The sequence below is a fragment of the Ictidomys tridecemlineatus genome, chromosome 5 (genome assembly GCF_052094955.1).
Source record: "Ictidomys tridecemlineatus isolate mIctTri1 chromosome 5, mIctTri1.hap1, whole genome shotgun sequence".
Lineage (NCBI taxonomy): Eukaryota > Metazoa > Chordata > Mammalia > Rodentia > Sciuridae > Ictidomys > Ictidomys tridecemlineatus.
The window spans coordinates 66638587-66664513 of record NC_135481.1 but is presented as its reverse complement, the minus strand read 5'-3'; the positions used below and the strand labels follow the sequence as shown (position 1 = coordinate 66664513).

Sequence of the window (25927 nt, the reverse complement as noted above, 5' to 3'; positions counted from 1 at the left end):
TGTGCTGCTATGAACATCAATGTAGCAATATTTTATGATCTTTAACTTCCTAGAAACTTTGTGCAAACTTTGCGTTTTCCTCATTTTCCAACCACAATCTCAAAAGCATTCAACAAGATTTTCCTTTTTCAGTAAGGAAATGTTTGAATATTGTTTGAGAACTTGGTCCATTATCTTTCATTTAAAGTCCTAAAAATTATTACACATATGAAACACAGAGACAGTTGGCCTTTTTATGCAGAAGTCTTGCTATCAAGAGATTAGCAATAAAAATAATTTAAATGACTATCATTAGAAGAAATGCCTTAATCCCTAGACTAAGAAATAAAACAATGAAGCATTAGCACAAAAGGGTCAAATTACCATGTAAAGTTTATGACCTTTAAAGGTGAAAATTACTAGCAAAACCACTTATTTTGTTGCTTCAAAAATTTCATGATTCTTCACAGCTACACTCTAAAATACTTTAATAAAGATGGATGTTGATGATATAAAATGCTTAAGGCATTTTTATTCTGTTTTGTTGGTAGAAATTCCCAAATTGCCACTAATGTTAAGATTCTGGGGCTACAAGAATAGTAAGTATCTACTATCTATTTAGCTTAAGCCTGTCCAAACTCTTACACATCTTTTAAAAATAGTTGTGTAATAATTACAAGTTGTCAAGCAGGAAAAAAAATTTCAGGATATTTACAAAATGAGATTTCCTACTGATAATAGTATGTAAAACATGACTCTGGCATAACCTTCATCCAATAATTTGCAAAATATTTCTTGAATTCTCAGCAGTAATAGTTCATAAATGTCAGCTTAAGAATATCCAAACTAGTTCTCTACAGATATTTGAAAGGCTGTATTCTAAATTTCTTACATTGACACAGAAATTACCATTCTGAACTACGTGCAAATCAGTCATTCTCTTTTATGGCTCCATAGACTTTCTACATATTTGCTCTGCCTTCCTAAACACCCAATGAACTTAGCCTCTAGGTTATCTAGAAATGCTTCTTTTCAAGGAAGATGGCTTCAAATGATGCCTTTTCTCTCTTTATTTTCTTCTTTTGAAGTAATAGCACATTTACAGAAAAGTCAAAAAAATTTACACAATTCAACTCCTATATACTATCAATCCCTATTTTTTTTAACATTTTTCCACAAGTTTCATCATTCTGTGTTCACCATTCCCCCCCCCCGCCCAAACTATTTATTTAAGTGTAGTTTGTGATACTATCCATTTCCTTGAAGAATAAGGGGAACAACTGCTGAATGATTGTGAGATTATTTTTGGAATGTAAGAAAAACTCAAATGTAGAACAAATAGTATTGTTCCCTTTAACTCTTTTAATATTTCAGTGGTACATTTTAGAATAAGGATTTTCTTTCTTTCTTTTTATTTATTTTACAGAATTATAGTATAGCGATCACTTTCAGGAAATTAAACACTGATAAAGCTCTATTACCTAATCTATAGTACATACTCCAATTCTGTCACTTGTCCCAGGAACATCCTTTAGGATTTTTTTCCCCCAATATAGGATCCAGAGTTGCACTAAGTTCTCACATTTCTATTGTCAATCTGAATAGTTCCTCAGCATTTGTCTTTCATGACTTCTTCAAATGAGTAAGGATATACACACTTACTAGGATAAATCCTTAAACATCCAACAACCATATGATTTTTTTTCTAACTGCCCTAGGAAGAATTAGTTATTCCTACCATGGTGGTCTCACAGTATCATTTCTATTAGGCACTTATAGTATAATTCCTTATTCTTCTTCATTTCCTTCACTAAACTGTAGACACCTTAAAGATTGTGGCTATTCTATTCATTCATTAGTATACTACCTGTGCGCAGTAAGTACCCCAAAGAATAACTAGCAGCACTTAGAATGACTTATTTTATAAAAACACTTAAAATTTTAGGTGTTAAGACAAATAATGATGAATACTTTTTTAGTTCTCTGTCCATTTTCTTTTGAGTTAGCTTATTTAATCTTTATTATATCTCTGCAAGATAAGTGTTATTTTCATAAACATGGTACAAATGAAGGAAGTGAAGTAGAGAAGTTAGGTAATATGCCTAAAAGGAGCAGTAGAACCTATACTCAAACCTAGGAGCCCTAACCCCAATGTACAAACTTTTGGCTGCATTACTCTCTCTATACATTGACACCAAACACAGTTGTGTAAAGCACTGGCCTATTTCTACATCTGATGACAAACTGAAAAGGATCCCTTCTATGTTAAAAGCAAACTGGATAAGTATAATTTAATGAAATTGTGCTTTGGATGAAAGGTCAATGAGAATAAACACCCTTGTAATATATGGTTAAATTAAGTAATAAAATAGAAGTGATTAATTGAAGTGACTAATTTGTAGTATCTTATAAACCTCCCTGAAGAGATAATCATTCTTCTCAGTTGTGTGCATCTTATCCAAGATTTTACACCTCATTTAAGCTTTTTCTCAACTCTAGGGGACTTCACTAAAATATTTACCAAGCTTCTCCTGAATTCCTGTAAAATGCTACAACTACCATGGATATCTGTATGTCTGAAGCATGAAAAATTATAACAAATTTCGAACTTGTCTCTATTGGAATAGGAGCTCTGCCTAGATGTGAAATAATATGTGTGTGATTATTTTTTGGTAGTAATAAATTTCTTTTTAGATTTTTACAAAAGTAGAGTTAGTAATTTGGTGGGAAATTCAATTCATTAAAACAATGATTTTTTTAAAAAAATTGCTTTAAAAAACAGCCCCATATTATTTTTATTCAACATGTCCTTAAATGATGTGTCAGTACTAAAAGAGTAAATATGCAGTAAAATATTTCTCAAAGTCTTTTTCAAGGTTCAGGACATTTCTTTCAGTAGATATATCTCAAGCTTTTGATGTTATGAATTTACTTACACATACATACAAAAAGAATGACAAAGCAAATATTGCATAAGTTAACAACTGGTGAATCAAGGTGAAGGGAGTTTAGTATTTCATTTTTGTAACTTTTCTGGTTTTCAAGGTAAAAGGTAAAAAAATATTACCTAAAGAAACTTCAAATTATTTCATATTGAAATTGACTTATCTTTCTCAATGACTTCATTAAAATTATTAATAATACATCTTCCTGTGAAGCTTTAAAATAGAGACCTCCTTAAATAGGGAATAATCCATAAAGAACTCATAAAGAGAGTGTTGGCTTCATATGAATAATACATGCATGACCCCAGATATTTACTTGAATTTCTAAAATATTTCTAGATAATGTACATGTCTTTTCAGAAGTCCTATCATTAGTCTTATACTTGTCTTCTATGTTTGTCAACATTTTAAAATCCTGATTTGTATATAGTTAAAATATTTTTTTCCCTATCTGGGTGATTACAAGGTTGCTCTTATAGCTACTATGTCTGCATGTAAGATCAAGACATTGACTATGATGGCCTGACTCATCCTGAAGCCACAACTACCTTGTCACCATTCACTTACTAGATCTCTTGGTTCTTGATGATGTGACTAAGAATAGTGGTTGTTTAGTAAGTTAAAATAAAGCAAAGAATCATTTTTAAAAAGATATATAGTATGTACATTACATATACACATAAAAGAATATATTATATATACTTTTGAATGTGTTACTTGGTCCTAACGGTGAGAGAAAGAATACTATACTGCATGGTAAAAAAAAAAAAAAAAAAACCCTCAGAAGTGATTTTCTTAAGAAGTTAAAATAGGATGAAAATTTAGAGCAATGTTATGCATAAAAATTATTATGTAAATAAATCAAGAATTAAAAGACTAGTACTAAGTGTCTCTAAAAGTTAATTTCAAAAAAGTAAACTTTTTTATCAGATGGTAACTCAAGATTCGGGTGTGAAATGACAAATAAATTTTCTACCACATGGAAATGATCTGAACATAAGAAAGATATATAGAATATATAAATTCCTAGAAAATTTATTACACACACACACACACACACACACACACACACACACACATCCTTAGCCCTAAGATATTTTATTTTTGTGAATAAGAAGTATTTAAAATAATATTATCAGGTCAAAAACTAGTTTTCAGATCTCATAAATGTACTTCCTATAAGGCTCAGGAAGTTTTTGCCTTACCTTTAATAATTCAAAATAATGCCAACAATGATACACTGGCACCAGCATAAGACGAGGAAGGACATAACGAACTGCTTCTTTAAAACCATCAGCAATGGACTGCAAAGCAAAAAAAGATGTAATAATGTACCTCTGACTTCAAAGATACATAAAAGCAATTCCTAACAAACAGCTTTAAAAAGTATACAAATTTGTCAAAACTATAATGAAAAGCATAAGCTGTATTGAAATTGTAGTGCCATAAATTAAGTTTTACCTCATTTCCCCCTTTATTAGAGAAATATATTTCTTCGTCTCGGTAAAGCTTAAATAACTCTCACAAAAGTGGTCTGCAGCTTTTCTTTAAACATTTGGGCTTCCATATACCTTAAAGGCATTCTGAAAAGCTATATACTCTCTTGTACATTTTTATGTTGACATTAGAAATGTTCACAGTTTAAATACCTATAAAGCATGTATTTGAAGAGATGTATAATATAAATGTGACTTAAATATATTTCATCAGTGACTGAATACATTTCAGACTAAGGCTATTTAACTTATGAAAAATGTTTGCTTTACAACTTAATTGACAAAGCCAATCTTCATTGGCAAAACAAATAGCCAGATCAAACACTAGTTAGAAATCCTGAGTTGATTATTATACTCAAAAAACATATTAATATGGTCTCAAGGAGTAGAAGCACCAGGAAGAACTTAAAAACTGCTTCTAACATACTACCTCCAGGTAGTATGAGAACTTTACAAGCTGAATTTATACTGAATGAATAATGAAGAACTTTTTAAAAAGTTAATATTCACCTTTGTAATAAGTATCTTGCTTCTTAGTTCTTAGGTAGCCAGATAAATGTGACAAGGCAGAAGGAAATATGACATTCACTACCAAGAGTTTTTACCATAAGCAACCCATATCCTTCTTTTGGATAACCTTACTTTGTATTCAATAAATTCTCAGTAGCAATGTTTTATTTTATTTTGTTTTGTTTTTTCTTTTCACTGGTTCCCTGGAGATTTCTTACATCTTGGATCAATGCATAATAGGAAATTCAATGTGGCAAGGGGTAATGTATAAGAGGAATTGGAAAAGAGAACTTAAAATACATTAAAAAAAAAAGGGGTCTCAGGCAAACTAGGAACCAATTCCCCTAAAGTTATCTGTGCATTTTTATCCCTTGAAAAACTTTCATGTGTACCTAGGGATAAGTATATACAGGTGTTGAAAACTGCTAATCTGTAGAATAGATAATTTTCTAAAAGTTATAGGGGTTTAAAATCAACTCATGCTGATTTTTTAAAGTTGACTTACTGATGTTTCTCCCCAAGAAAAACAATGACAAGACCAATATTTAATGTGAGAAAGAATATGATAGGCTTCTTTGTAAACATTTTCCTCATAAACACTCTAATTCAGATATTTATACTACGGACAAAAGTATAAAATAGAAATATGCACTGTATTTTGCAAATTAAATTAGTTGTCAAAGGTAGTTTTTAGCATTATATCCTGATTAGAACACCATGGTAGTGTTATTCAAAAAACATATTAATATGGTCTCAAGGAGGAGAAGCACCAGGAAGAATTTAAAAACTGCTTCTAACATACTACATCCAGGTATAATAAAGATAACAGATAGTAAAATAACAAAACATTAACTGCCCATTGCTTTTCCAATGTATATATTTAAGAGAGATGGGTAAAAAATAATATGAAGATAACTGACAGTAGAGTGAAAAAATGGAAGGGTGGAGTAGCTAGAATGAAGAAAGGTTAGATGGTTTGCTTGCTCGTTTTAAGAATACAGAGTTGATCATTTCATATGCTGGAAGAAAGAGCTAGTCTAGATGTAGAAGTTGCTAGGGTAATTAGTAAAGTATCACTTATGTCAATGAAACATTTAAGTATTGACAGAATAAAAATTTTGCCTCTCTTCATCCATTTTCATTTTATCTAAATGCATTATTAAACCAAGAAATTCATATCTTACTTCTCACTTCAGTATTTATCTTCTCTAAATTGTAGAACTGATAGAGAAACCAATTTGAGAATATACAATATATTCTCATTTCTTTAAAAGATTTCTCCAAATCTTCCTATAGGAAATATGATACTGAAATAGCTCCCCAGATTCAGCTCTATAGTCTCATCTAGAATGTGCCAGATTTTTCTGGTTGTTCAATATTTGCAATGTAGTACTATAAAAGATTTACCACATTAAGAGCAGACTGAAAAAAGATAGAAAACAGAAAATAATTTAAAATGAGCTTAGAATTAATAGATTTTGAAGAACTAATGAAATTTATTCTAGCATTACAAACATTTGAAGGAGAAGATGGTGATGTATTTCTTTATTTGTTTTATAAAAGAAAAGAGCATTTAAGTTAAGTTTACCTGAAAGTGTAGAGCAACTGCAGGTCTAGCCATCAACTTACTAAAATGTTCATTAAACTCTGGTGAAAGAATGTCCTGTGATAATGTTTCATAAGGATCAAATGCTTGCTCCTGTTTTTTAAAAATGAAAATGTATTAGGTTTAAATGAATATCTTTTCTACTAATATGCTAGAGATCATCTAGTGACAAAATTCTATTCAAGTCCTCAATAAAGTATCATCCCTTCTTGCTTTCTACTTTTCAAAAACAAACAATAATTATGTCTGCAACTGATAATTTTTTTTAAATGTAAGCACTGACCTTGAACACTAGATGCCAAGAGGCAATGGATCTTCAAATAAATAACAGACTCTGTGATCACAGGTGTCAAGGTATTAAAATGTACATTTTATTCCCAGTAAATGAGAAGTATATTGATAAGTAAAAGAAGGCTGGAAACTCAAGCTTATCCAAGTTTAAATAAGTTTACATTTACGATACTTTAAAGGAAATAACATTGATACTCAACAGTTTCCAAAATTAAAGAAAGGAGAGCAAAGAGAACAGAACATTAACAGCTCATAGCTTTTCCAATGTATATATTTAAGTAAATTTCTACTCTCCAATAATAACCAATAACTACAATGTCTAATTAGAACTAAGGCTAGTGCTAATGTAAAATGATATGGCCCCCATAAAAACAATTTGGCACCAGGTGTGGTGGCAACACCTATATTCTATTAGAGGCTTGGGAGGCTGAGGCGAGAGGATTGCAAGTTCAAAGCCAGCCTCAGCAACTTAATAAGGCCCTAAGCAACTAGTGAGACCCTTCTTTAAGTAAATAAAAGGGGCTGGGGACTTGGTTCAGTGGTTAAGCACCCCTGGGTTCAATCCCTGGCCAAGGTGGGAGTGGGGTAGAAAATTTGGCAGGTCTTCAAAAAGCAAACATAGAATTACCATATACAACAATAATTTCACTCCTAGGTATACACCTAAAATAAGTGAAAAAAATGCAATGTTATTCATAATAGCTAAAAGGTGGAAATAATACAAATGTCGATCAACAAATGAACAGGATGAATAAAACAAGGTAAAGGTTGAGTATCACTTATCAAAAATGCTTGGAACCTAGAAATATTTCAGATTTTGGAGTTTTCCAGATTTTGGAATATTACATAGATTTTATGGGTTCAGCATCCCTAATCTGAAAATCTGAAATCTGAAACTTCCTGAAATTCCAAACATATTTGAATGATGGCTCGAAATGCTTTGGAATCCAAAACTTTTGAAAGCTGGCTAGCAGTCAAAAAAAAAAAAAAAAATTGGGGGGCGGGGTGAGCATGGTGCAGCATGCCTATAATTCCAGCAACTCAGGAGACGAGGTAGGAGGAGTGCAAGTTCAAGATCAGTCTCAGCAAATTAGCAAGGCCCTAAGGACTTAGTAAAACCCTGTCTTAAAATAAAATGTAAAGAAAGAGCTGGGAATATAGCTCAGTGGTTAAGTGACCCTGGGTTCAATCCCTGGTACCAAAAAACTCTTTTTAAAGTTTTGGATTTCAGATTAGTGACGTATATGAAATGGACTATTATTAAGTCACAGAAAGGGGCTGGCGATGTGGCTCAAGCGGCATCGTGCTCGCCTGGCATGCGTGCGGCCCAGGTTCAATCCTCAGCACCACATACAAACAAAGATGTTGTGTCTGCTAAAAAATAAATAATATTTTAAAAATTCTCTCTCTTTTTAAAAAAAAAAAGTCACAGAAAGGAATAACATTCTGACTCATGCACTGACAAGAACTTTAAAACATGCTAAATGAAATAACCAAACACAAAAAAACAAATATATGATTCCACTTACATGAAATACTTAAAATAGGAAAATTCACAGAAATAGAAAGTAGATTAGTGGTTACCAAGAGCTGGGACAGGGAAAACCGGAAGTTATTTCTCATTGTGTAGATTTCTGTTTAGGTGATGAAAAGGTTTTGGAATGAGGTAGGGGTGATGGCTGTACAATACTATGAATTTTAATTAATACAAATGAACTGCACCCCTAAAAATGATTAATATGGGGCTAGAGATGTAGCTCAGCTATACTGCACTTGCTTAGCATACTTTACATAAAGTCCCAGCATACTTAAAGTTCTGGGTTCAATCCCCAGTGCCAACAACAAAAAAAAAAAGGATAGAAAAGAAAGTTAAAATGGCATTTACATTTATAAACAAAATAAAAATAATATAGTATTTTAGAACTATACAAAAAAATATAATATTTTAGAACCTCATATATCTTTAAGAGTACAACAAATTAACAAGAGAATAACAATTAATATGACATCACAATATAAAAACATTCTATTAAGAATCAAGGCTGAATGTGAAGTATCAGTAACTGAATATTTTCATCCTGTCATTTTCTTTGTCCTACAAAATGGACCTAATAAAATTGATGTATGTTTTCAGAAAAATATAGGCAAAGTTTATAAAATTAGGCACTTTTACATGAAATCTAAAGATAGCACTAAAAGAAATAAAAATGGCCAATAAGTATGAAAGAATGCTTAACATCATTAGTTTTTTTTAAAAAACAATGATATGCATTTCTTTTCCCATTAGAATGTCAAAAATGAACTTTGTTTACAATAAAAAGAGAAAAAAACTATAACCTTCTAAAGATTAGATGTTATGGTATCTCCATATAACAGGGTATTCATATGTAAAAATTCTGGTGAAGTATATTATTAACATAGAAAACTTTTATAACATACAGGTAAAAAAGGTTATCAAATAAGACAATCAGGGCTGAGGTTGTAGCTCAGTAGTAGAGTGCTTGCCTAGCAAGCACCACATAAAAATAAATAAATAAAATAAATGTAGAAAAGAAATCCAGTCTTTAAAAAAAATAGAACAACCATTTTACTGTAAATACAAATAGGTTTGTATGATACATACAAAAATATTTGTAAGGATTGAGGCTGGGGTTGTGCCTCAGTGGTAGAGAGTTTGCCTATCATGTGTGAGGCACTGAGTTCCATTCTCAGCACTGCATTTAAATAAATGAATAAAATAAAGTCCCATCAACAACTAAAAAAAAAAAAAGATATAAAAAAATTTTAAAAGGGATGGGGTTGTGGCTTAGTGGTAGATTGCTCGTCTAGCATATGTGAAGTACTGGGTTCGATCCTCAGCACCACATAAAAATAAACAAATAAAATAAATTCATGGTGCCCATCTACAACTAAAGAAAAATATATTTTTTTAAATTTTAAACATTTCTAAGGATAAATAAATGTTATCTAAAGGACAAGTTATCTCAGGGAGTTGAAAAATAGAATGAATTTCATTTTATTTGTCTCTATTTTTTGAATATTTTGCAATAAGCCACATTAGTTTTCTTTTCAGTTTTGATCTTTTTAAAAATTTTTTTATTCTAATTTGTTATATATGACAGAATACATTATAATTCTTATTACACATATAGAGCACAATTTTTCATATCTCTGATTGTATACAAAGTATATTCACACCATTTTTGTCTTCATACGTGTACTTTGGATAATGATGTCCACCTCATGCCACCATCATTTCTAACACCATGCCCCCTCCCTTCTCCTCCCACCCCTTTGCCCTATCTAGAGTTAATCTATTCCTCCCACGCTCCCCCTCACTACCCCACAATGAATCAAACTCCTTGAATCAGAGAAAACATTCAGCATTTGATTTTGGGGAATTGGCTAAATTCACTTAGCATTATCTTCTCCAACTCCATCCATTTACCTGCAAATGCCATGATTCTATTCTCTTTTATTGCTGAATAATATTCCATTGTGTATATCCATTCATCTACTGAAGGACACCTAGATTGGTTCTATAATTTAGCTATTGTGAATTGTGCTGCTATAAACATTGATAAAGCCATATTACTTTTATAATCATTTATAAGATTACCAAATAATTTTCTTAAATTATTAAAAATTAATATGAAACTTTTCTATTTTTGAAAATTCAGTCTAAGATTCACAAAAGCTTAAGAACTATGGTCAATAAAATGTATTTTCCTTTACCTTAAATGCACTTACCATTTAAAAAAATATCCTAAATGTTAGTACTCTAGTGTATAAGTTTTCACTAAAAATATTAATATAAGTCACTAAAACTATAAGCAATGTAATTTTAGTTTGCTACTAGTTAAACCTCACATATATATATATTTTTTGGTACAAGAATTGAACCCAGGGGTACTTTATCATTGAGATATATCCCCACTCCTTTTTATATTTATTTATTTTGAGATAGGTTCTCACTAAGTTGCTGAGGTTGGCCTCAAACTTGCGATCCTCCTCCTTCAATCTCCAAAGTTGCTGGAATTACAGGTGTGCACAACAGCACCTGCCCTTAAGTATTTTTTTAAATAGTAGGCATATTTTACAAAGAATACCTTCCTTAATTTCTTAATACAGTATTTAGGATTTTAATGAGAATTTAAAGTAGTTTTGTAAACTTACTTCTGCCAAATCTTCAAAACAGCTGCCAGCTAAAGGATGAGGACTGCTTTCATCTGTCATTTCAACTGTGTCTTCAATTAAACCTAAAAGTTTCACAGTCAATTCATGTATATCTGAAATGTTACTGAAAATCTTTTCGATATCCTGAAAAAAAGAAAGATTAAGTAAGACCTGTGAGGGTGTGAATTACACTTTAAAATTACTAAATACAAACAGAACATAAGTATTAAAGGTGCATTTTCACCCAAAAAGATACTAATATATTCCAAGACATAGTGAAAGTCAATTGTAAATATCGAAGAAAAATTTCAAAATATCGTGTGTTATAGAGAGTAAAAATACTGGAAAATATAAATTCAGGATAGTTTTCTTCCATAATCCTAAAGCCTCACACCAGGAATGATTCTAAGCAATTCTTTTTTTTTTTAATATTTGTTTTTTAGTTGTAGTTGGACACAATACCTTTATTTTACTTATTTATTTTTATGTGGTGCTGGATCAAACCCAGGGCCTTACACATGCTAGATGAGTGCTCTACCTCTGAACCACAACCCCAGCTCTCTAAGCAATTCTTGAAATAGAGAATTCTGGCATGTGTGTTTCTTCAAAACTGGCTATGATGCTAAACGACCTGATTAAGGTTGTATAGAGTTAGTGAATGACAAGAGCTGAGATCAAACTGAAGATACCTCAGTTTAAAGATACCTCAGATACAGTCTGTTTTTACAATTTGTGACTCATCTCCTGAATTTAAGAAGGAATTAAAGATTTCATTCAAAATCCAATGTGTGAATTATATTTAGGTTAAAAAGGTTTGAGTCCTCTGGATATCAACAAATCATATGACTAATTATCCAGGTTGTGATCCACTATTATTCACCCTAGCAACTTGTACTGTAAATATCATGAGCTTTTGAATATAACAAACTTGAGCTTAAATTCTCCACCATGTGTAGCATAAAATGACAAAGTGTTTGGTCTTTGTCCCTGATTTCTATGATGGGGCTCATTTTATCATATAATCTAATCCTCAAAAGAATCCTACCAGAATTGGGTGTTAGTATATCAGATATGTCACCATGAGCAAATTATTTACTTCCATCCTAACTCTATTTAAGGGGAACCCAGGGCTTCAAGGTCAGCAAGGAAAAACAAGAATGAAGAACCCAAATTCAAGTTGAGGTCTCTAACTAACCTGAGTAAGTCATAATTATTTCATGTCAATTTCCCTACTAGAAAAGTAGAAATAATGATACCTACCCTATACATCTCATGACATTGTTATAAAGGCCAAATAAAATACTAAAGGACTTTGAACCACAAAATTCTGATGACTTAAGATCATATGTCAGGTGGGAGTTACTGACATCATTAAACTAAATATATGTACCAAATAAAAAAGGTGTCTAGTATGGTGGCACATGCCTATAATTTCAGCTGCTTGAGAGGCTAAGGCAGAAGGACTCCAAGTTTGAAACCAGACTGGACAACTCAGAGACCTGTCTCAAAATAAACTTTTTAAAAAAAAACATTGTGGATGTAGCTCAGTGGTAGAATTCTCAGTAGAGAATCTGCCTAGCATGCATGAGGCCCCGGGTTTTTGTGCCAGTACTAGAAAAAGAAAAGGTGAGGGAGGGAGGAAAATAAATAAGGTAAAGACCAATTAAAACACCTTAAATTATCATTTAAATTCATAACTCATTCTTTTCGAAAATAATGAGAAAACTAAATCGGTTCTTAACCTTAAACATTCATCCAGCTATGTCTTAACACCACTCTCATTTTTTCATGTAATAGTTATTTTGAGAATGAAGTTAGGAGGTATAAGATAAATAAGCTAAGGGCAGAGTATTTTTAAAATGTGGATGAAACATACAGTTACTTAAAATTAATCATGTGATAAAAGAAGGAAAGAAAAAAATATAAAGATAGTGTTTGTCTATCCATTAAGAGCTGACTTAAGAAGCAATAGAGATAAAAGAAAAAAAGATAAGTCTCTCTGAATCCCCATCCTACTCATGCCACTCCCACCCTGTCTTCAGCAGGGCAGCTCTCCTTTTGTTTATATGTGGCATTCAGTTAAAACTTTAAACTACCGCCTTAAAGTAACTACTAAAAGACAGAAAAAAATCATAGATCTATTTTTTAGACCACACCTTCCAGTGAATAACTAAATCTTAGATATTAAGTAGCAATATTCACACCAGTGTAAACCCCCTCCTTCTAATTTTGTGTCCCCTCCCATGTCACTGCACTTATCATATAACAATTTGCATATTTTAAATCCACAAATATACCAAAGAATATTTATATATGCTAATAAAGTAAAGAACATTACTATTTATAATTTTAAGCTGCTATTTGGTTTGGGGGATATATAGAATTTCAAATCCAAAAGTCACTTACAGAAGGTTTAAATAACTTTCTGTCAGAAAGAAAGGCTTCTCGAAACACTTTTATAATCATATTTAGTTCCCGCAGATACTGTCTTTCTTCTGCAATTTCAGTTCTGACAAGATCATAGTAGTTTAATTCACCTGAAGAACTAGGTTCATCTTCACAGAGAGAAACCAAACCTATATCATCCTGATCAAACATGTCCATCAAAACCTGAGAAATATAAATCAGGAATATATAAAGTTATTTTCTTTACTTTAGTAAAACTGTCTCAAAAAACTTGAAATTGCAATATTAAACAATGAGAATTATAGGTATTATAGGCAGATTTATACTAGAAAATTTAGGAGAAAAAAGAAAAATGTAAAGATGAAGGTAAAAAATGTTAAAGTCAAACTGGATATGGAAAAATAAATACTTCTGAAAATAAGACAAACCTAATGGTGAAATATACACATATGTATAGGTATGCATCTATATGTATACACACATGTATGTAATATAAGATACACATACATACATACAAACATATGTAAAAAAGAGCATACATGAATCTGAACCAAATCCCAGTTCAGCCACTTACTGAACTATGATTATGAACAAGTGATTTATTCTTCTGTAAATAAGATAACCTATATGTAAAATGTCATTGATGGAAGAATTCAATGAGGTAATGTACATAAATGTATACTACCATGTCTGGTGAATAGTAGGTATTTGCATGGTAGCTCCTTATTGTATTATAAAGAAAGTTGTATGCACTTGGGTAGAGTTAAAAAGGGAAAAGTGGCTGGGCATGGTGGCACACTCCTGTAATCCTAGTGGCTCAGGAGGCTGAGACAGGAGGATAATGAGTTCAAGGCCAGTCTCAGCAAAACAAAACAAAACAAAACAAACAAACAAACAAATAAACAGAAAGAAGAAAGAAGCTAAGCTTCTTTCTGTGAAAGAAAGAAAAGAAAGAAAGAGACAGTGAGACGCTGTCTCTAAATAAATACAAAATAAGGCTGTGGATGTGGCTCAGCAGTAAAGTGCCTCTGAGTTCAATCCCCGGTACCTCTCACCCAAAATGGGAAAAGTGAAATGATATATTGTAAAGGTAGACAGTTGATAACAGTATGAATCTTCTGATGCATACAATCAGCTTTTTGTATATATGGGTTCCATATCCAAAGATTCAATATACCTCAAATCAAATTATTAGAAAAAGAAAATCTGCACCTGTGTTGAATATGTATAAAGACTATTCTTCTTGTCATTATTTCCTAAACAAAAAATTTACACAGCATTTATGTTGTGTTACATATCACAAGTAATCTACAGATGAGATATGCATAGTTTAAATACAAATACTATGTAAGAAACCAGAGAAGATCCTGGTACCAATTCCAACAGACACCAAAGAACAACTTATTTACCATATCAACAACTGCTATTAAGTTTACTTGCTAACTCCAAATATCGTACTGACGCTCAAATAGCTATAGTAACAATTTCTTCTCTCAGAAATAGTAAAAACTGCTACTATATATTAAGTCTGCCAATAGGCAAGAACTTTTAGTAAATCAAAAGCAACAGCAAGCAAGGCATTCCAAGTGGCTCAGGAAGCTGAGGGAAGAGGATCACGAGTTCAAGGCAGGTCTCAGCAAAAGTGAGATGCTAAGCAACTCAGCGAGACCCTGTCTCTAAATAAAATACAAAATAGTGCTGGGGATGTGGCTCAGTGGTCGAGTGCTCCAGAGTTAAATCCCCAGTACCACAGGGGGAAAAAAAAAAAAGCAACAGCAATAAGGTGACCACACATTTTAAAAATTAATTATAGTTACAAAAATAGATTCTACCTAGGTAATTATAATTCAAAAATGAATAAAAAGAATTCTCATAATCCAGGGGGAAAAAGATATTATCCTGAAAAGAAAACTCCAAAGTAAAACTCTTCAAAGGCATAAAGGAAAATTCTGACAACACAGTAAGAGATAACATTCATTCAGAAAAAGACCTACATATCACCAGAAATTGTACCAGGTGTTGGTAAATTACCATAAAGAAGAAACTAAAAATGAACCCTGCCCTCCTGATCCTTGTAACTCTAACTCAGAAATCTCTCTTAGGGGGTTGGGGTTGTGACTTAGTGGTAGAGAGCTTGCCTAGCATGTGTGGGGTACCACGTTTAATCCTCAGTACCACATAAGCATAAACAAATAAAATAAAGGCATTGTGTCCATCTATAACTAAAAACATTAAAAAAAAAGAAATCTCTCTTACACCTGGTTGGTTATCTCTATCCCCTTCCATGCTCTAGATTAGACTATTAAACAATCAGCATCTCTTACAAGGATATACAAGTCCCAGAATTTGATCTGTCTGCCACAAGTCTTCCCATTCCCATTTCCAAAATTATGTTCTTAAAAACAAATTTGTATCATCAAATGTGGTGATGCACACTTATAATCCCAGTTACTTGAAGGCTGAGGCAGGAGGATCATTATTCAAGACCAATCTGGGCAATTTGAGAAACTCTCTCTCAAAACAAAAAATAAGAAGAGTTGGGAATAAGCTCAGTAGCAGAATACGTACCTACCATACATGAGGCTCTGGGTTTAATTACCACACACACACACACACACACACACACACACACACACACACACACACACCAAAAAAAAAAGAAGAAGATAAAAATGATACTGCATTTCATTGCCTTCTGCATAAAATTTTATTTTATTTTTTTTAGGATAAAAGCCATTTATAATTTAAACCCAACCTATTTTCTCAAATCCCTTGGATCCCTCCCTCTCCTCTTCATTGCCCACTCCATGTGACATACCTTCTTATCACTGAACATCATTTACCCCTAATTCCTAGTCATTTAGACTTTGAAGAAACCCATGGGGTTACACAGGGAATTTGCTGATACAATCTAATTTTAAACAAATATTCAAAATGAAAGGTATGACACATAAAAACACACAAAAAAGAGCTATCACTCTCTTTTTTTCTCCCTTATCAAAGATCCTTTTAGAACAGTCTATACCTGCTGTCTCTTCTCACTCCTATTCACTTAACAAGCCCATTAGTCTATAAAATTGGTCTCCTTGATGATTTTCTAGTATCAGATCTAATGGTATATTTTTGTCTTTTTATAGGTAACCATCTCTACTTCTTAAAACATTCCCTTCCCTTGGTTTCTAAAAAGCCATCTGGCAATGGGGCCTCCTTCTCTACACTTAATTCTCTACCATCTACTCCAGGGTTCCATTCTTAGAATTCTTTTTGCAACTACTAAAGTTTGGCTAAGTGTCTCCTAAGGCCCATGAGTTAAAGGTTTGGAACTACTGGGAAGTGGTAGAACCTTTAAGAAGTGAGGTCTTGTGGGAAGTAGGTAGGTCACTGGGGGCATGCCCTTGAAGGGTATATTAGGACCACAGTTCTTGAGTTTTTGCTTTCTGGAAACCATGAGGAGAGTGGGCTGTTTCACCATGCACTATTTGCAATGGTATGCAAGTAGTGCATGGTGAAACAAGAACAACTGATCAAGCAACAAGAACAACTGATCATGGACTGTAATCTTGAAAACTCTGAGTCAAAGTAAACCTTCACTCTTTTTGATTGTCTCAGATATTTTGTTATAGTTATGAAACACTGACACACAGTAACAAAACCAAAAGTCCTGAATTTAAATAGTAGAGGAATCAGGCAGGTAACATCTATATAAGAAATAGTAGAGACTGTGACAAATTGGAAGATGTATGCACCTTAAGAGAAAGTCTACTGTTCAATGTCAGCTATTTTCTCTTAGGCTTTTTGCCTTTCTTTTTTCAATAAAAATACAGAATCCAGATCTCTATGTGAAAAAAATTATTTATAAATACAGATGGGAAAATTTAATTTTTTAAAAATCTCGAGGCTTTATTCACTACCAAGCTTCCAGTCTAAAAACATCTGCTATCCTTGCTCCATGAGTAAGTTCATCCCCTTAGATGATTTCCAATTACTATCTAGATCACAATGATTCCTAAACATTTATATGTAGTCTCAGCATCTCTCTGGACCCTAGACAAATGTTGCCAAAGCTTAATATCTCCTTGTCTAACAAAACCTACATATATATGCTCCATCTCAGAATCATTAATAATATCACTTGGTCTTCATAACTACAAAACTTGCCATTACCTTAGACTTATTACTTATCCCATTTTTCTCCTATATCCAATCTATCCCCAAATCCTGTTGACTCTAACTCAGAATATCTCTTAAATCTGGTCAATTCCCTCTATTACTTTTTAAAAAATGTCTTCACTTACTTCCTCCCTCTTTTCCAACTGTTACATTTATTCATCTGACCAATACCTACCCACTTTTTTCATCATTTAGCTCAAATGTAATTTTTATATAGTTTTTCCAAACTCTCCCTCTCTACCAGATTTTCCTACCAGCTTCAGTTGTCCATTAGCAATCTTCTATTTCCTATAGAAACAACTAACTTATAATGAAATTTCTATTCATATCTGTTTTCCCCCATTAGCCAATGACCTTCTAATGATTAAAAACCATGCTGTCACCTTAAAATACACATCATCTGACATATAATAAATGTACCGAACATACTTGTTTAATCTTTAAACAAGTATATGTGGCCAAGTGAAGAGGAACACACTTTTAATCCCAGCCACTCAGGAGGATGAGGCAGGAGAATCACAAGTTCAAGGCCAGGCTGGGCAATTCAGTGAGATGCTGTCTCAAAATAAAATAAAAAAGAAAGGGCTAGGGATATAGCTTGGTGGGGAAAAGCCCCTAAGTTCAAACCCCAGTACCATAAAAAAATAGTAAGATAAATAAGAAGCATATGTATAGTGTATTTATTTTAAAACTATTATACTTGTAAAAAAGGGTAAAGGCAAAATTAGTGAAGAATCATAAAAACTATTAGGACAATTAAAGTATTTTGGGGTCATGTTTATAACAAGAACAATCAAGTAGAGGCAGTTCTTGGGGCTGGGGTTGTGGCTCAGTGGTAATGCGCTTGCCTAGCATGCGTGAGGCACTGGGTTCAATTCTCAGCACCATAGAATACCCCAGAAGAGCCAAGTGCTTTTATTTTTTTTATTTTTTTCAGTTGTAGTTGGACACGATGCCTTTATTTTATTTATTTTTATGTGGTGCTGAGGATCAAACCCAGGACTTGCATGCGCTCTACTGCTGAGCCACAACCCCAGGCACCCAAGTGTTTTTATGTTTAATGTTTTTTAAAAAAAGTTTGATTCTCAAGTTCTCTGGCAAATCATACAGATTCCTAGAAGTCAACATCTTAAATAATTTATTAAACAGATGGATGGTTTGTGAGTTCTTAAAATAGTAATCACTAGAAATCAGTTTAGATTCACAAAGATCACACTGTGTCAAATAATCTCAATACTTAACTTATATAACTATAATCATAAATACAGTCATCTGAATTTTAGCTAAGCATATGGCAATCTGAAACAAGGATTAGCAAACTAGAGCACAGAGGCCAAATTCAGCTCACTGCCTATTTTTGTAAATAAAGTTTTACTAGTAGACAGCCCATGCTCATTTGTTTACGGCTGATTTCATGCTGCCAAGGGTAAAGATAGTAAATAGTTGTTAGAGAAAATGTATGTACTGCAAAGCCTCAAATATTTATCCTCTGCCCTTTACACATAAAGTTTGTTGACCCAGATTTGGACAAGAGATGAAACAGTAAATGAAAAGTTATAATGATGAAAAGTTGTGACATTTAACCTAGAAGAATGCTTAATAACATTTAAAATCTCATTTCCTATACTGTATTTATCAACCATTTTACTAAATAATTTCATCTAAAATAATGTTTCCTGGGGGCTGGGGATGTGGCTCAAGTGGTAGCGCACTTGCCTGGCATGCGCGGGGCACTGGGTTCAATCCTCAGCACTATATAAAAAAATAAAATAAAATAAAATAAAGATGTGTCCACTGAAAACTAAAAAAAAAATAAAAAAATTTAAAAAATTAAAAAATTCTCTCTCTCTTAAAAAAAAAAAAAAGAATGTTTCCTGGACTTGTACACATTATAAAAAGCTGGGTAAAATATTTAAAGTATTATATGTCAGAATTAGATTTTTTTAAGATATCCTGGTATTTTAGAATATAGCTTCAATAATAGTATGAAAGTATCTAGGGATAAATTTGAATTCAATCTTACATTAAAAAAATAGCGCTATGAGGTAAAGAAATCAAAGATATAACATCATAATAGTACTTCATAAGATAAAGTCCAAGGGACTTCAAAAGTATCTGTAAACTCAGTAAGTAATCAAGATGACATTGGGGATCAAAAATGTTAATGCATAAATTATATAACAGCATACAGAATCAAGAAGGTCAGAATCTGATTATACTCAGATTTAGTCAGACCAAGTCTGGACTTATGTCTTTAATATTAGCAATCAGTCTGAAAACAATATAGAAAGGGGATCTGAAAATCATGTCACATGAATTTTTTTGTTTTGTTTTGTTTTTGACTCTCAAAAGATGATGATTTAGGACATGAAAAAAATGTTTCAAATAATTGAATAACTTAAAAACAGTATAGTCTGAAAAACAGTATAGTCTGATTTAAGGTACTTCAGAAGACAGAATTAATGAATGAAAGTTAACAAACAAGCTAATTTTAGCTTTATATGAAAAAGAAATTCCACTTAATTCAAATTTTACAAAAACAGTTTTGTGAGAAACAAGTTTACTAGTGCCCAAGAGCACATAATCACTTGACAATCTGTGCTTAGGATTCAGTGTCTTCTAATTCTGAAACTGTTTTGAAATTAACTGCTTTTGCCTTTCAAGAGTCATAGAAAAGGTGAACCTCAAGTATGGTAGGAAGTCTCTCATTTTCATAATTTTTCAACAGTCTGTTCAAGGTACTAGGGGAAGAGGAAGGACAAGGTAAATAAGGTAGGAATTCCTGCAGGGTGGAAAGGGAAGAAAAGTTGTGGTGGCCCATCTCAGGGTGTTGGATCCTTAGTGGAATAAGAAGGGTGTCTGAGGGTGAGGCACAGCCTGATGTTAGAGACTAAGGCCTATCAAGATAAAGAGACTATCCATATAATAGGCAGCTTTGGTAAACAGTGTTGGAGCTTAGTGGTTAAGAAAGGCATTTACATGGGAAGACAGCCTACTGTGGTATGTTAAAAGCCCTGGAAAGGGAGAAGGATAGTCATATGGTGGGGGAGGTAAGACATGGGGGGAGGCAGCAGAATAAGATTATCAGAGCTTGAGATGGATAAGGAGAATATACATGAAAAGGGTGATTCTAAATTAAAATAGGGTTAAGAAGGCAGCCTATACCAGTGGGGAAAGAGAAAAGGTTGGTTACACACAGGAGGATTGATCAAATGAGAAAATATATCCAAAAAAAAAAAAGAGAGAGAGAGAGAACCACTTTTCCCACAGTCAAAAGGGAGTTGTAAATATGAAAAATGGAAGACTAACATGAATCTTATAGTATTATTAGATTGGATTAGAGAGATGAGAAATAAGTATGTGTGTGCATAGATATATGGGGTGCATATGTCACACACAGCATGGCATTTAGAAACAAGATCTGGGTGCTAGACAAGTTCATTGGGTATCACTGATGGGTATCTATATGTACACATATTCCCTCACTCTGGAGTGAGGAAATATGTTTATGTGTGTGTGGTGTGTGTGTGTGTGTGTGTATTATATATATATTATATATATATGTGTGTGTGTGTGTACATTATGTATAAGTTACATATAAATAAGTGCATACATGTGTATATACACACATATATATGCCAAAGCAGTGACACTCCAACAGTAATGACCTCATATAGCACCTAGATTTTGGATTCATTCACCAGCACCAGCACAAAACATAAAAAAGAGTACAATAAAACTGGGGCTGGGATGTGGCTCAGTGGCAGAGCACTTGCCTTGCACACATAAGGCACTGGGTTTGATCCTCAGAACCAAATAAAAATAAGTAAATAAAATAAAGATCTTGTGTCCATATACAACTTAAAACAAATTAAAAACAGTATGATGAACCTGGAATATTCAGTGTCAAAAGAAAGTACTCCAGAAGGACAAATACCACATATTCTCTTTTATATGTGTAATCTAAAATAATAAAATTCATAGAAGCAGAGAGTAGAATGGTGTTACCAGAGGCTGTGGGGTGGGAGAAATGGAATATGATGGTCAAAAGGTACAAAATCTGAATCAGATAGAAGGAACAGATTTTTCTGTTTTTTGAAATTATTGCACAGTATGGTAAATATAGTAAATAACAATATGTTGTACATTTCAAAATCACTAAAAGAATAATTTTTGAATGTTTTCATCACAAAAATACTGTGGTATTTAAGTTGATGTATATGTTAATAAGCTTATTCCACACTATATTTATAAACCATAACATCACTTTATTTTTATTTATTTTATTTTATTTTGTAGTTGGACAGAATGCCTTTATTTTATTTGCTTATTTTTATGTGGTGCTGAGGATTGAACCCAGTGCCTCATGCATGCTAGGCAGGCACTCTACCAATGAGCTACAGCCCCAGCCCCCATAACATCACTTTATAAGACATAAATATATACAACTAAAATTTGCTAATTTGTACTTTAAAAAATAGGCAAACAGAAAAATAAAATGTTCAAAAAATGACAAAAATACATAAGCCAACTCAGAGATCCCACTGATCATATCTGGTGCAATTTGAAAATCTAAATAAATAATGAAGCAATGGATTATGGCCCACTGAATAAGAATCAAGAAGCCTATATTAAAATAAACATATGAGTGAATTTAAAGCACTGTAAGGAATAAGATATAGTCCGAAAATATTCTATAAATAATTTGTTAATTTACAAAATGGAAAAGAATAACTCACAAATAAAAGGCCTGGCAGACAACCAGAACATAACCACTAATAAAACATAACCACTATAAAACACACTGAAAACTGTATACCCAAGTGCCATGTGAGAAAACACAATGAAAAGAACAGGGCACAATTTTTATGATATTCCTAACTAAAGATCATAACTTGCTCTTAATTAAGAGATTATATCAGAAAAATCTAAAGCTGGGTGTAAGTGATACACTCCTATAATCCCAGCTACATGGGAGGCTGAGGCAGGAAGAATACAGGCTTGAGGCCATTCTGAGCCAAGACTCTGCCTCAAAATAATTTTTTTTTAAAGGCATGGGATGTAGCATGCTTATCCTGTGTGAGGCCCTTAATCTGAAGTACAGCAAAACAAAAAACACAGAACCTGAACTGAGGAATATTCTACACAATAGTTGGCTTGTAACCCTCAAAAGTGTAAAAGTCATAAAAGTTGAAGGAAGAATAAGGAATTGTTCCTGACTGAGAAAAAGATAAATGATAACTAAATTAACAAATATATAATTTTCATTAGATCATTTTGCTATAAAGGACATTATTGGAACAACTTGCAAAACTTGAATTGTATAAGTGTATTAATTTTCTGGATTTTGGTTGCTATATACTGTTGTACTGTAGGAGAATGTTCTCGTTATAGGACTATGGGGGAAACTTATTCTCAAATGGCTCAGAAGGAAGAGGTTTTATTTATTGTACTTCCAAATTTTCTATAAGCCTGAGACACTTTGAAAGTAACCAAAAATATGTTGTCATTATTTTAGAAGTCAAAATAGAAATGGTGAGGAATTTCCAAAATAAAATGTAAGTGAAAAATCATTTTTTAAATTATGTATACTACAATGGATATTGGGTGTATACACATCAGAATCAAGGATGTTTTCAAAAAATAGTGAAGCCTGGCAGTCCAACCAAGGCCAGTTAAATTTCTAGGGGTAAGATGTAGGTATCAGTATTCTTTAAAAGCTCTCTAATAATTGCAATGTGAAGTCAAGGCTGAGAACCATTGGCATGTGGCAGGCCCTAGAAGCTCCATTTTACGCACCTTCTCTGTGCAGTTTCCCAGGCCTTTCCCTGATCACTTTCTCGACTCCGCCCTGGATTATTAGTGTAATAGTTTAAATCACATTGTGTTGCAATAATTTGTTTACAATAGTTTTATTTCACACTAAAACACATTACTTCTAAAATACGGGTTGCTACCTTAGTGTTGTATCTTGCCTGCTTGGTACAGTGACAGTGCTCAGGTCCATAACAGACACTTCAAAAATGTTGATTATATCAGCATACTACAGTGATACAGCCATGTCAATGTTTACAGCAGCTCAATTCACAACAGCTAAACCATGGAACCAACCTAGGTGTCCTTCAATAGATGAATATGTGGTGTATATAGTCAAAGAAGAAGCTTTTAAAGAAGAAAGAAATTATGGCGTTTGCCAATAAATGGATGGAGTTGGAGTCTATCATGCTAAGTGAAGTAAGCCAATCCCCAAAAAACCAAAGCCCGAATGTTTTTTCTAATATGTGAATGCTAATTCACAAAAAATCGTGTGTGGGGGTCGGGGATTGAGAAGAACAGAGTTACCTTAGATTAGATAGAGGGAAATGAAGGGAGGGGAGGGGAGAAGATATGGGCATAAGGAGGACAGTAAAATGAAACAGACATTATTACTTTATGTATATATATGACTGTATGACCAATGTGATTCTACAACATGCACAATCAGAAAAATGAGAAATTATATCTCATCTATGTATGATCTATCAAAGTGCATAAATGCATTCTACTGTCATGTATAACTAATTGAAACAAATAATTTTTTTAAATAATATTGATTTTAGGGCTGGCGATGTGGCTCAAGTGGTAGCGCGCTCGCCTGGCATGCACAGGGCACTGGGTTCGATCCTCAGCACCACATAAAAATAAAATAAAGATGTTGTGTTCACCGAAAACTAAAAAGTAAATATTAAAAAAATTCCCTCTCTTTAAAAAAATATTGATTTTAAAAAGAAAAATAAGAAAAAGTAAAAACAGAAGAAAAGAAGAGAGAAGGAAGACAGATATGTAAACAAAAAGTTATCAGAAGGGAGTAATTTGGCTTTGCAAACTCCTTTTTCTTCAGCTGTGCCCTACTAAACTATCTTGTGAAACCAAAGTATGCTCTTCATTATCAGTTGTACTTAGAAGTACCAGAGTGAACTTTACATGTTCTCCTAAAAATATAAAACTCAAGCTACTTTTTAAAAGTGGTTTGAAACTCTGAATGTTTTTTTCTTCTAGGTAAAAGATTCTTTGTGGGAAAAAAATAGAAATTCCCCACCCATCCTGACATACTCTTAAAAACATGGAAATATTATGATTACTCTGTAACCAAGATTTTTCTGTCTTCTAATATCAGGAATTATAAAATTACTAAGATAATAATATATTAAAAATTGAGGCAGAAATGATACACATTATTATTCAGTTTAAATAACTTTTATCACTTACCTTATCTGCACACATAGACACTTTAATATCCTGTTGAGATATTTCATAATGTCGGATATTAAAAACATAATTACCAGCCAATTTCAAAATATCTGCTGATATATACTCTAGTACAGCCACAATATATAGGGACACATGGTAATCCACTTTATACCCCAAAACTTCCTGTGGAAAAAATAAATAATTTAATTCCAAAAAATAACACTGTCTAGTATCAGTTAAACACTTAAAAATTCCTACTTTTTTCTTATAAAGAACTTTCTATAAGTCAAATGTCTCAACTTATAGGTATTGCAGGATATAAAATTACCTTTTGATCCCAGTGCTACAGGCGTCAAAAAAATTTTTTTAAAGATATCTAAACAAATAAATCTGATTTCTTATCAAATGAGAATAGTTGATTATAATATAGAAATTATGAGCTGTACTTCACTGAAACCTCTTAACACATTATCTAAAACCCATGTGACAAATATCTCCTTTCTTCAAGGACCTTGTTTTAAACCAGCATCCCCTAATTATAACATTTTCTATTGGAAGGGAGGATGTATGTTTGTATGTGTATAGGGCGGGTGTTCTTGAAATTTCTTCAAAATGGTCTTTGAATCAATATACAACAAGCATATTCTAGAGATTAAATAATATTCTCTGGCCTGCTTTTCTAAAGTGTAGTGAAATATCTGTATTACAGATTAATTTTAAAATGTTTATGACATTTTAAAATGACATTTTTATATTACATATACTTTTTTAATATTTATTTTTTAGACACAATATCTTTATTTATTTATTTTTATGTGGTGCTGAGGATCGAACCCAGGTCCTTGCACATGCTAGGCTAGCGCTGTACCGCTGAGCCACAACTCCAGCCCACATTACATAAACTTTTGACATTACATATACTTTTCTAATCAACAAAAGCTTAAGAATCATGGCCAAATACATAAGAACCAGTCAGGGTAGCATTCCTTGAAAAGTGCCACAATGCATTCTCACAATTAATAACTTTTAATATTATTTGAAAGCAATCCTAATTCATCAGAGCACATTTATTTTTATTTTGTTCTTTTGGGGCAGGCAGTGCTGAATATTGAATACAG

At 32.6% G+C, this 25927-nt stretch overlaps 1 protein-coding gene across 5 annotated transcripts in view; it reads right to left on the bottom strand.

Annotated features, from left to right (window-relative positions):
• The window catches only part of Sos2 (SOS Ras/Rho guanine nucleotide exchange factor 2), a 95821-nt gene that overhangs the window by 45471 nt on the left and 24423 nt on the right, over positions 1-25927 (bottom strand). For 4 of the 5 annotated variants that reach the window (XM_078050152.1, XM_078050150.1, XM_078050148.1 and 1 more), the window contains 5 exons: positions 24828-24992; positions 13410-13613; positions 11004-11147; positions 6519-6629; positions 4130-4228 (listed from right to left, as the gene is read on the bottom strand). In XM_078050152.1, coding sequence (XP_077906278.1) covers positions 4130-4228; positions 6519-6629; positions 11004-11147; positions 13410-13613; positions 24828-24992 — 723 coding nt within the window. The remainder of the gene's footprint in view (positions 1-4129; positions 4229-6518; positions 6630-11003; positions 11148-13409; positions 13614-24827; positions 24993-25927) is intronic. The other variant, XM_078050151.1, reaches the window with a different exon arrangement.